At 37.3% G+C, this 12,904-nt stretch overlaps 1 protein-coding gene across 1 annotated transcript in view; it reads right to left on the bottom strand.

The window, feature by feature from the left end:
- Positions 1–12,904, bottom strand: part of efnb2a (ephrin-B2a) — a 34,778-nt gene that overhangs the window by 18,869 nt on the left and 3,005 nt on the right. Inside the window, exon 2 of the mRNA XM_014987113.2 lies at positions 2,108–2,391. Coding sequence (XP_014842599.2) covers positions 2,108–2,391 — 284 coding nt within the window. The remainder of the gene's footprint in view (positions 1–2,107; positions 2,392–12,904) is intronic.

The raw sequence follows: 12,904 nt of genomic DNA, 5'->3' as shown, positions 1-12,904 counted from the left end.
AGTACAAAAGGAATGAAAACCATGGAATATTAAAAGGTTGTGTGCCGTTTATTTGTATTTATGTTAAAACCCAGAATGATCCCAAACACCTCCATGTTTCCTGTCGTCTGCACCTGCTTTCATTACCTGTCTGTGAGCGTTTCAGCTCTTCATGTCCCATTTTAAGCATCAAGGAGACGAGAGCATCAGCAGAGGAGAATCTGCAGGAAAATTGGATTTTCAGCCCGTCTTACTTAAGATCTGAATTGATGTTTCCCACCGATCTTTTTGTTCCAACTTGTCAAATCAGCAGCTGCATGGAGGGGATTTTTTTCAACATGCAGCAAGAGAAAATTAAAGATTTGGTTCCTTTTATACCAGATCCAATTTTTTTCTTTTTTTTTCTTGTTTTAAGTACAGCTACTTTTACTTGAGTAAAATCTATTTAGTGTGAGTAACTTCACTGAACGAAGAACAAACATGTTTTAACTAAAAATTAATCAGACATTCTGTTTTTGCCATCAATTTTAAATTGAAAGGAACTGATATTACTTGATTTTATTATTTTGTACTTATGTTATTTATATGAATTATTTTCATTTTGATATTTAAAATACCAAAATTTCCACATTCATGTATGTTTTGGTCCATCTGCTGATGTAATTTTTAAATATTAAATGGTATTTTGATCAGTTCATCAGTACTGCAGTCATTACCGAATGCTGAGTAAATTCTTGAACTTTTTTACTTAAGTAAAAATATATTGAAATAGCGCTACTTTTACTGGAGTACAATCTTTGCCTAACTCTTAAGTAGAAAATTAAATATTTGCCGTTTTGTAGACCTGAATTCAAACTGTTGTCAAACAAGATGGCCGCCCTTGGCACGGTGACATCATAGAACTATGGAAACCCAATGAGTACATTGGTGTAAAAAAAACCCAGATTTTCCAAAATTAAAACTTCAGAAACCAATAAACTTCCAGAACTGTAAAGCTAGACGTGGCTCTTCCTCCTAAAGAAGAGCCCGATCCGCTCGGTTTGCTCACGTCGACGTCCAGACGCGCCTCGCCGTGCAGGTAACCTGCAGCGCCGGCGGCCGCAAACTGCAGAGTCTGAAGCAAACGCCTCGCTCTCCTTTCTTCCCTCTAAGAAATACGGCCTTCCCCACTGTGACAGCTCACAGATGGCGGTGGCAGAGGATCGCAGATGGTCCGATCTGCAGCTCAACCCCCCCGCACACACAGCCGCCCCCCATCGGCGCCACACAGATGGTTCAGTCCGCCTCCCATGTTTCAAACCAGGGGGCCGGCGCAGAAACCCGTCAGAGCTTCCTCTCAGGATGGCATTAGCAAATCGCAGGAAAATCAGCCAGGCGGAGTGGACACACCTGCTGGCCACCAGCTAAACACACACCGACTCCGAGGGGGGATTATCTGGAGGAGGGTCGGGGGACACTGGGAAAAATTTAAAATTTTGATGTTTTATCAGAATTCTGACTGCGGATCGCAGAAGATTAACGACAAAATTATGATAAAAAAGTCTGAATTCAAAGAAAAGCAGAATTATGAAATGAGTCAGATTTCCAAGGTCTGACTCATTCTCAGATTTCTCAGAATTCTCAGATTAAGTCAGAATTTCAGAAAGGAAAAAGTCAGAATTTTCCCATTGGCACCAGAATTCCACGATTAAAGTCAAAATTTGTGAAAAAATTGTCTAAATTTTTAAGTGAAAGACAGAATTTCTGAGATTACAATCAGAATTTGAGACAGTAAAGTTTTGAGAATAACACCGGGATTCTGAGATTAAATTCAAAATTCTGAAAACATCAGAACTCTGAGAAATATAATCAATTATTTAGAGAAAAGACAGATTTCCCACATTAAAGACAGAATATGAGAAAAAAATCCGAATTTTGAGGAAAAAATAGTCAAACTTCTGAGATTAAAGATGAAATTCTCAGATTAAAGCCAGAATTTCATTAAAAAACATCAGAATTTGAGAAAACAAAGTCAAAATTATGAGATTTAAATCAGAGTTGTCAGATTAAAGTAAATTTCTGAGAAGTATTTTTTATTTTCTCAGCGGCCCTAGTCCTTATTAACCCGGATACGCTCCTGAACACTCACAGATGATGTAGTAGTCCTTCCCCTTGAAGAACTCGAGGCCCCACAGGTTGGGGCTGAACTCCTGGAACTTGAGCGTGAACTTCACGTCCTGGTCGGGCTTCACGCAGTTCAGCAGCGGCGTGTCGGCCTTGGTGATGGTGCAGCTCTCCAGCTGCTCCCTGGGCACCATGTACACCTTGTAATACTCCACGCCGTCGACCACCCCGCCGTCCACGCGCGGGCACACAATGTCCAGCTTGTCCCCGATCTGCGGGTACAAAACCACGCCTTGGCCCGGAACAAATCTGGAAGAGAAGGAGGGAAGGTGTTACTGGGGTGGTAATGTTTAGACTGGCGATGGTCGGCCATCTTAGATGACGGCTGACCATCGTAACTGAACCTAATGCTACATTCACATATGGGCTGGACAATAAATCAATAACAATATAGTGACAGGCACGTGATCAATATCGATAGATTATACATCTGAAAAAATTTAGATAATTCCACTGAACTCCAATCCAGAACCACGCAGCATTCTGGGAAATGTAGGCAGAGAAAAGGCTTTCTCACAGCTGGCTAAGCAAGGTTGGTGGAATCAACTCACTCACTCTTAGATTACCTAGCAACAGCTTTTAAAGTAACTTTTGGTTGCCTAGCAATAGTGAAAACTGGGGTTAAAACAGAAAAGGTCACAGAACTAGCTCACCAGTATTTCAGGTATTTAAAATAAAAAGAGAATCAATAATTATCGATATTGACCAATATGAAACGCTTATATTGTGATACGTTTTTCAGCCACAGCCTGCAGGTTTTTATGCTCAATTCCAATTATTTTATTTTTTATGAAAAATATTTCTTTTGCATGGTCGTTCACGCTACTAAATAAATGTGAATATAATAAGACAGTTTATATCCCCAGGGACCCGCATGCGCAAACAAAACAAAAAATGTCAGCACAGGCTCTTAACAGCATGAAGGAAGCGAATACAAAGAACGCAAAGCTGCAACTTTCATAATATCATAATTATGATTTTCAGCCACTGTTTACATCCAGTCCGTCGTCTTCTGCTGTAATGACGTATATGTCCAATTAAAAGAAACTTTACCGAAAACTATCAGATACATACCCTATTTAGTACCACTGATGGGGAAACAAACTGATTTTATTGTTAGCATTTTAAACTAGCTGAAAAAACTGGAACATTTTTCAACAACCTAAATTTGGAAAAGGCATCTGCTGCCCAAAGAAACATCAACTTCCTTCAGTTTCAGGCATTAGCGAACCAGAACCTGTCTCTGATTGGTTAAAAATGAGAAAGAAAAAGCTGCTGGTTAAAAGCAGAGAAAATGCTGGTTGCTATGGAGATTCCCTCCCTTTCTGAGGAGCAGCAAAACAGAAGTATAAGACTCAGAGTGTCCTGTTTTAAAAACAGTAAAGTGCCTGTGAAAAGTTTTTTAACAGAAGGAAGTGGAAACTTCTGGTTGTCTTGCATGGACATTTTTATGTCTGCAGCGTTTCATGTAGCAGATATCAACCCTCCAAATTGGAGGTTTGAAATATAAATTCAGAGCTGAATCATAATGAGAGTTGAGGTGTAGGCTCTCTGCAGTCTGGAGTGATTTGACAGAAAACAATAAGTCCTGTAGGAGTGGAGAACAAATTGAAAGAAAGTAGATAAAAATGCCAACATTCTGATGTATAAACCGCATTTATGGAGATGAAGTTACAGCCATGAAATTGGTTGTAAATCAAAAAGGTTTCTGCAAATATCACAGAAACAGAATATATATGATGTCAGACTTTAAGATGAACATTCAGTCGTAACATCTCAAAACGTATAGAAGGCATCGAAACAGTTATTGACATTTTGAAATAAAATATTTAATTAAAATTTTGGGGGGTTAAAATAAAAAAAGCATAAAACTTTTGCAAAAGGAGGATGAATGAATTTTCTTCAATAGGATGTTTTGAGGAAAATTGTATTAAAAGCACAATTTCCAACCAGATAAGAAAATTAGATGTAAAAACAAGTTGCTGGGGGTTTTCATTCTGCTGAATCTGAAATTCAATAACAAAGATTAAAAAAGCTTTTTTTTGGCAATAAGTTAATGTTTTTGGTGCCGGGAAGACAAATTGTTTCAAAAACATTTCAATTGTTGAGTCACACTGAATCGTTACCTAGCAACCCAAACTAACTCCAGTACATTTGGTCAGCTGGTACTGTATGCACTGTACAATGGCTGATGGAAAAGACAAGTGTTTTTTTGTTGTTGTTGTTGTTGATTTACTATTTAGAAATGACTTGCTGCAATCTTGCTGGTTGTGCAGCAGGCTCTACTTTTTCTTTTCAAACATGCATAATTGTATAGTGCATCTGTTTGCAGTTACGTGCGAGTGTAAACGTTGAGTTAGGGCACATGGCCAGCAGCAGTTAATTTGGATTAAAAGTGACAAGACACCATGAAAAAATAAAACCTCATTATCTAAGAATGAGTTTGTGCAAAAAATGTAATCAATATAGAACTAAACTGTTCAAGGTCGGTTGGTTGTGTCTATTCTGAGTCTTTCCCTCACATATATTTGGGACAGAAGTCCTTGCTTTTCCGAGAATATTCCATAAAATTGAAATTAACTGGAAGCCATGGGAATAAAACAGAAAGTCTATTATTTCAGGTGTAAAATCTTGACTTTGCTGATGGGGAAAAAACAACTTTTGGTATCAGCAGGAGGATTTATATGAGCTGCCTCCATTTGGTGATTTTTAGCTCTAATTTCTCACAAGGAGAAATCGGAGAAGAATCCAAATGATCACATCAACCATCATGGCTCCTACAACTGCTGCATTTCTTCTCCAAACATCACCTTGTTTGCTTCAGGCAGCTGCGGGTCACAAACAGCAGCAGCTAACTAGGCCGTGGTGTTTCTCCCTCTCTCTCTCTTCCTGTGCCACCCGCAGGGATGCGCTCAGCGGCGGCGGCTCGCTGCATCCAGCGACAGGCTCAGGAAGAAACAGAGGCAAAGGGAGAGTGACTCTACGTCTTCGCCTCGCAGCGCCATCTGCCACCGTCCTCTACAAGTCTGAAGGAGACGGAGGGACAGAGAGACGGAGAGATGGAGGGACGGTCACTGGAAACTGGCCTCTAGGCTGCAGCTGCTGCTGCTGCCTTCATGTGTGCAGCGTCCAAGTCTGAGTGAAACATTGACATGCGACGCAGCTTGAGGTTCCTGCAGCGGCGTATTAGGGCCATCGTAGACAGAAAAAAGGAGCATAAATTTCCACCAAAAAACTCAGGAATTTGTAGGTAAATCTCAGAAATACTTTGGAAAAGACAGATTTCTCAGATTTAAAGGTCAAAAATTTGCTGGGAAAAAAACCCTCAGAATTTTGACATTAGTCTCTGAAATTGTCTAGAGAAGAGAAGGACATTTCTGAGCTCCAAAAGTTGACAAATTTGTAGAAAAAAACTCAGTTAAAAAAGTAAAAAAAATTGCAAGAAAAAAATCATAAATTTTTAGATTAATTGCATAAATTTAGTAGAAAAACAAGAACATTTCTGAATTAAAAAGAAGAACATTTTCTAGAATTTTTTTCTAGCAAATGTGTTAATTTTTCAAATCAGAAATTTCCACCTTTTAAAAAAAACCTGAGCTTAATCTCTGACTGTTTTTCTTTTTTACTTCAAACTTGTAGTATTACTAGTCATACTACTGTGGCTTTATAAAGTTAGTGTTATAACTATGAAGTCATAATACTATGACTATTCTCTTATTTTGACTTTGTTGTTGTTGTATGAGTTTCTTCTCATAATATTTAGATATTCTTGTAATTTTGTGACTTTATTATCGTAATTTTTTCCTGATACTCTGTTGTAATAAACGAAACAAAAAATTCAGTTGAAAAAAATCATATTTGGTTTTTACGTTTATGTTTAGACAGAAGAAAACGACTCTGTCATGTTTAGTATGAATCAAACATGATTTTCTGCAGGGTCTAGTGAAGTGCTCAGTATTTTTCCATGGGAGGTTATGGCCCCTTCTGCCCCCCTCTTAGGGTCGCCTCTGTCAGAAGCCTCAAACCCAGCAAGAAAAGGGATTTTACAACAGATTTTAACAGATACTGAATGGCAGGTGTCGCCCCCTGCCTGTGAGGAGGAAGATTGCAGGTATGAGGAACTTTTATGTTGATTTTATCTAAAAACAAACTAACTTAAGCTTAATATTTTCACAGTACTACAGTTAGATACTTCAGGATAATTTTCTGGATATCTGCTATTTTTTCCAAATTTAAATAATTAATAAGTAACTAACAATGTTCAGAGTCGGTGTGAAGAAAAAACTCATGCTGGGAGGTTATCTTGGCTGACACTCTGAGTGCGTTTGGGTATAAAGAATAAAATCCTCTCGGTATGCAGAAATGAGGAGGTGGTGATAGGATGTGAAGCGTCCCGGAGTGGGAAAACCTCCAGGCTGTGTTTGGATGTCTGTGGGAAAAATATGAAGTAATTGCTGTCTGAAACAAACAGATCTGAGAGCTGAAAGTATTAAAAAAAACAAAACTGCGATGCCACTGTTAAAACCACCTGAAAATCTCGTTTCGTACATTCAGAACAAGTTGGAACTTGGAGTCTGCAAAGAGCCAGATAAACAAAAAATAGGAGTTGGTACGACAGACTGGATAAACTGATCATTAATCCAACTATCATTTCTGAGAGGCTCACAAGGATTTCTGACTCTAAAGTGAAAATCTTCCCCTGAAAGGGCAGCAACAATCTCAATGTTTAAACTTATAAGTGCAAGAAATCATTTAAAAAATGACCAAGAATTATCATACAAATGCAAAAAACATTTTATTTTGTAATATTTGGTTCATCATTTTATTCATGTGTTCATGTTTAACCTGTTCATAAGTGAAACTTTATTCAATTTCCATGTACTTTAAAAATAACTTAAAACTACGGCTGGAACTTACAATTATTCTAATTATTCTGACGATTAATCGATTAATCTGATAAAAAAAAAAAGATTCATTCTGCATAATTTTTATTTAACCACTTAAGCCCTTTTTGTACAGTATCAGAAATACATAAAATGTAAATAATTAAACAAGGAAATAAACATTTTATCACCTGAAATACAACAACATTCCCTTTAGCTTGATTATAGTAAAGGACGCATCAGCAGCTATGAAAATACTTGTAACGTCTATAAAAATATGAAAAGCTCGGTCTTTTCTACTTGATTTAACATCAATGCAGTGTAGGGATTATCTGCTTATTTTTGGATTAACAGATTAATAATTGGACAACAAAATATGTTTAATAGGAGGTGAAGCTAAAACTTCAACTTTAGGAGTCCTAGGTAGGAAATATTTACAGAAAAAAGTGTAACTTTGGCTAATTACTGCTCTAAATAAGTTGTTCTTTCAGCAAAGTGCCTTTTTAGTCTGTACTATCCAGTTAACGATCAATCTACTACTAACTTAGTTGACGATTGTTTCAACAATTGATTAATCACAATTAACATGATTAATAATTTCAGTTTCTGTTCAAATAGTTTTCAAAAAGAGACCCAAATTATAAAAATATTCCACTATCATTATTGATAGCTTGTTGGATCCTATTTAAATACTTTTTAGAGGAATTTTGGTCCTGACCCGACTGAATTTCCAGGAGTTATACGTCTGTAACTCCTGAAATCAGAAACTACAGGAACATAATTCACTTTTCTGGCATTCTGCTGTTGAGCCACGTCTGAAACGTCCCAGCATTTCAGGACACCGGACAAACCTGTTCCTGCTCTAATGTGAATTAAAACGCCGTGACACCATATTAGCTGGTTGTCCAAAAAGCTCTCAGAAAACATTGCAGCTGATCCAAACAGGTGCTTCAGGCGGGGATCGTGTTCCCGTTCTCCTGCCATCTCCGCTCGGACCTCCAGAACATTTTTACTACACATAAAGCCTTTAATGGACCACGGCTTCATCTTATCTGAAGCAGCTCATTGTTCTTGATCGGCCTTCGTGAATTTTTCCCCTCGCAGTCTGCCGGACTTCTGGTTGTTCCCAGATTCTCCGAGACCAGACTGGCAGGAAAACCCGTTATAATCTGGATTCATTTGCGGGACTTAAAATCCTAAATCAGACAGAAGTTGGCGTTTAAAAGAGGCGCTCTTTATTAAACTGATGAGAATGAATTTTGCTCCATATTTTCTGCGAGTCACAGTGAATTTATTGAGTTTTTTACTTCAGTTTGAGCTGCTGGTACCATAAAAGCTGCCTACAAATTATTGAATTTAAAAGAAATGATGGAAAAAAAATCAAGTGACCAAGTTTTTGAACCATTTTTAACAATCGATATTTCAATTTTTAGTATCTGAGAAAGTTTTTCAGTGAATAGATGTACTGATTCTTCCTTTAATGGATCCTCTAGTTCATATTTCATATGAAAATAGAAAACCAGAAGCTGAACTTTTTAAAAATTTGTCCTACACTGCAAAAAGACAAAATCTTACCAAGTATTTTTGTCCTAGTTTTAGAACAAATGTATTAGTTCACTTGAAATAAGATAAAACTAACTTAGAAGTAACTTTTCAGCAAAACGCAGGGGCTGGTTTAAGGAAGTAATTGTTGAATATTGATTTTAGAAAGTGCCAGTTCCACTGGCAGAATATTCCACTTATTCTGAGCTGTTACTTAGCAACCACAGCCAAGCCCAGCCCGTCGCCTAGCAACCCAGTTCTAGTTCAACTGGCAGATTATTTCACTTTTAACACAACATGTTTTCCATGTTATAAGTGGAATAATCTGCCAGTGAAACTAGTACTTTGTTTTTTAAATCTATATTCAAGAATTATTGACTTAGAAAAGTTCCCACATCTTGCTGAAGTTACTTTGAGTAAGTTTTGTCTTATTTCAAGTGAACAAAGATGTTTTCAATAGAAAGTAGACAGTAAGATTTTGTGTTTTTGTCGTGTAACATGAACTAAAAATCACCTGTTTTAGTAAAATGATGATTGTGGGGCAGCATGAATAAATGACACATCTTTAGGTTTTTATCTTTGGACATCAGAATGTGAAACGTGAGATTGTATCTGCAGAATTTGAAAGAATAAGAAACAGAAATTGGATGTAAAAGATTTTTGTAGCCAAAGAAAACATATTCAACATGTTTTCCCCGTTTTGGTTCCTAAAAGTTGGCAGCAGAATCTTTTTCATGATATCTGAGCTTTTCCTCCTTTTGTGCTTTTGCTTTTTTTTTTTTCCAATATTCTGCAAAATACCTTTGTTCACTGCAAAAACACAAAATCTTATCAAGTATTTCTGATCCAGTTTCTAGTGCCAACATCTTGAAATGGGATTAGAAGTAACTTTTCAGCAAATAGGAACTTTTGGGGGGGTTAATAATTCCTTAATGATGAATAATTACTAGTTCTACTGGCTTCTATGTTAGTTTTGTCTTATTTTAAGTGCAAATATCTCAGTAGACTTAAAATAAAACAAAACTAACTTAGAAGCAAAATAGGATCTTACTTTAAGTCAATAATTATTGAACATAATTTAAAAATTACTAGTTTCACTTGCAGATTATTGTGTTTGCAACATAGAAAAAATGTCTTGTTATTTAATTTAAATAATCTGTCAGTTGAACTATTTACTTTTTAAATTATATTCAAGAACTATTTACTTAAACTCCTATATCTTGCTGAAAGTCTACTTCAGTTTTGTCTTATTTTAGGAGAACTAAGATTTGCACAAGGAACTAGACAAAAATACTCGGTAAGGTTTTGTGTTTTTGCAGTGCAGTTAAAGACTAACGAGACAGATTGAAAATATTTGAAGGAATCTAAACAACGATGTGATTTTACTCTGAAAAAATTATTGTTTTGAGCTTTTGCAGTAAAATCCTGGCTGTGTTGTTGTTCCGTATTTATTCCCGTTTATTTATTTATTTATTTATTTATTTTTTATTTTTTTTTTTTTTTGCTGCTGCTGTTTTCTGAAATCCAAACCAGGACGATGTTTCCGCTCACACACCGTGTCCTGATCTGCAAACTGCTGCGTAACGAGAACGCTCAATAAACGCTGACAAAGGAGGAGAAAAGCCAAAAAAATAATAATAATAATAATCTGGAACAACGCACAACCCGTCCGCCTGAAACGTCCCAAAAGGACGAAGACGAGAGGCTGAGAGGACGAGAGAGGACGGCTGGTAGCTGCAGACTGGAGCAATAAAAGCGAAGCAAGGCAGAGAAAAGGTCACGGAAAACCGCTCGGAGAGAGGAGGGAGGAGGGAGGGGTGGAAAACAAATTACAGCATTCCCTCTCATGATTGTAAATGTGTTCAAAACACACACACACACACACACACACACACGCACGCCGCCCACCAACAGGCTTCAAGGCACGCTTGGCCCTTTAAAGTCTTCCTAAAACGTCTTTTTTTTCACCCAATCCCGCCATAAATATTCCCGAATCAAAGCGCCGGGAGCGGTTTAACACGGATCAGGCTGTAAAAAACATCCAGTGACGTTTTAATGAAGCTCCTCAGGCTCTCAGTTCGTCCTGCTCACCTGCTTTTCCGCCATGTTTACGTCCATCCGAGGCGCCTGCGCACATTTTCAGCTCCTGTTCTGACGCTTCATCAAACTTTCCTCAACCCGACACCAACTCATCATCTCAGGTCTGAATTTAAAACTGATTTTAAGGTGGAAAACGCGAATACACTGCAAAAACAGAAAATATTACCTGTAGTTTCAACTGTTTAACTATGTTATTAAAGAATCACTGACTCTGAACAAGCTCCTACGTCTTGAAGAAAAGTTACTTATGGTTTAGTTTTGTCTTATTTTAAGTGTACTAAGATATTTGCACTAGAAACTACACACAAGTGTTAGGTGAGATTTTGTGTTTTTACAGTGTAGGGAGCCCTTCCTTCATTCCACACTGCAAAAACACAAAATCTTACCCAGGATTTTTGGCCTAGTTTCTTTTGCAAGTATTTTAATCCACTTGAAATGCATTTTCCTTCAATAATCCCCAAAGTTATTTAATATTGATAAAATATTTATATATATTTGTTACACTTCTGATAAGACATTTTTCCCATGTTGTAAGGGAAATAATCTGCCAGTTGAACTTTTCCATAAATATCAATGAATAATTGAAGTATTTTTGGTCATGTTTCTTGTGCAAACTTGAAGTAAGACAAAACTTACAAGTAACTTTTAGGAGTTTGATTTAAGTCAATATTTCCTTAAAATTGATTTTAAAAAAATACTAGTTCCAGATTTTCCACTTGGAACACGAGAGAAAAGTGAAGAAATCTGCTTTTTTCATCTCTGTTCAGGAATTATTGACTTAAAACAAGCTGCTTTGTCTTGCTGAAAAGTTTTATAAGTTAGTTTTGTGAGCTAAGATGAAATGAGACCACAGATACTTGGCTTGATTTTGTGTTTTTGCAGCGTTTTTGCAGCGGTTCATTACGGATTCAGACCAACGCGGCTGCAGCGAGGGTTAATCCATGCAGGTCTCTGCAGAGAGAAACGGGGTCTTTACTCCCCTCTACCTTTCATCCTGTAATCCAGACCCAGACATAATTACCCTCCTTCCCCAGAGAGACGCAGAAACAAAAAAGAAAACTCTTCCCCAGTTTAACTTCTTCTTCTCTTTTAGACAAAGTTGGGCTCTAAAAACGAAAAGTCTTGGATTAATTCTCCTCTTTTAAAGAAAAAAAAATCCTGACAACTTTTATGCAACTAAAAAAAAGAAAATCCTTGGTTTAGAAAAGGACCCCTGAGGTGCCCCCGCCGCTGCCCGGTCACAAAGGGCCTTTGGGGCTCCTCTGTAATCTCTTAATGAACTGCAGCGGAGGAGAGGCAGCGCTGCTTTTCCATATCCCGTGTAAAGCGGGGCTCTCTTTTGTTTCTCCCTCCCAGCTACAAAATGGATTAGCGGTTGGAGGAGGCGCGGTGATGTGAGCAGGGGTCACTCTCTTGTTTTTCTGACGAGGCTCGTTTAAGAAAGGCCAGCAACAATGAGGTTTAATCGACGGAGAAACACACACACACACACACACACACACACACATACCCACACACACATATGTTAAGCTGGAACCAAGATTTAAAGTTTAGACCATAAAAACTAGAAGAGAGCGTTAAAACCCAGCGCAAACCAATCCGATGCACGGATCTGCTGGGTTTTTTGGCCCGTACCGATTTACGTCTCGCTTATTTTCACAAATTTATGTTTTTTTTCCCAAAAACAATCAACATAAAAAAGGAGAAAAAAACTTAAGCATGCAAAAAGTAAATCAGCCAAAATCTCCTTAACTTTGTGTGATCGGTGATCGGCTCACTGCAAAAACATCAAATTTTACTACTAAGATATAGGAGCTTTTTGAGGTCTACAATTCCTTCAAACTAATGAAAAAGTAAATTATTTCACATATAACATGACATTTTCCCATGTTATAGGTGAAATATTATCATTACCAGTGAATTACTGACTTTAAAAAGCTGATATATCTTGATAAAAAGTTTCTTATAAGTCAGTTTTGTCTTATTTAAAGTGTTTGCACTAAATTAGACCAAAAATACATGATAAGATTTGGTGTTTTTGCAGTGTTGATACTTAAACATGAAGCCGATTTTATCAGAGGTTTGACTGACTGTTCCTGTCTGCAAGTTTGTAGTTAACGATAGTCACCTTAAAGTTGCCAACTCAGCAACTTTTCTGATATTTTTAGCAACATTTAAGACAAATAGTATCAGTTTTGGCCAGAATCGGAATCGGCTTTTCGAAGTGATTGGCCAGA

This window comes from Poecilia mexicana, unplaced genomic scaffold, assembly GCF_051168715.1.
Source record: "Poecilia mexicana isolate PSO_F unplaced genomic scaffold, ASM5116871v1 scaffold_2, whole genome shotgun sequence".
Classification (NCBI taxonomy): Eukaryota; Metazoa; Chordata; class Actinopteri; order Cyprinodontiformes; family Poeciliidae; genus Poecilia; species Poecilia mexicana.
Note: the sequence above shows the minus strand (reverse complement) of the source record. Positions and strands in the feature narration are given on the sequence as shown.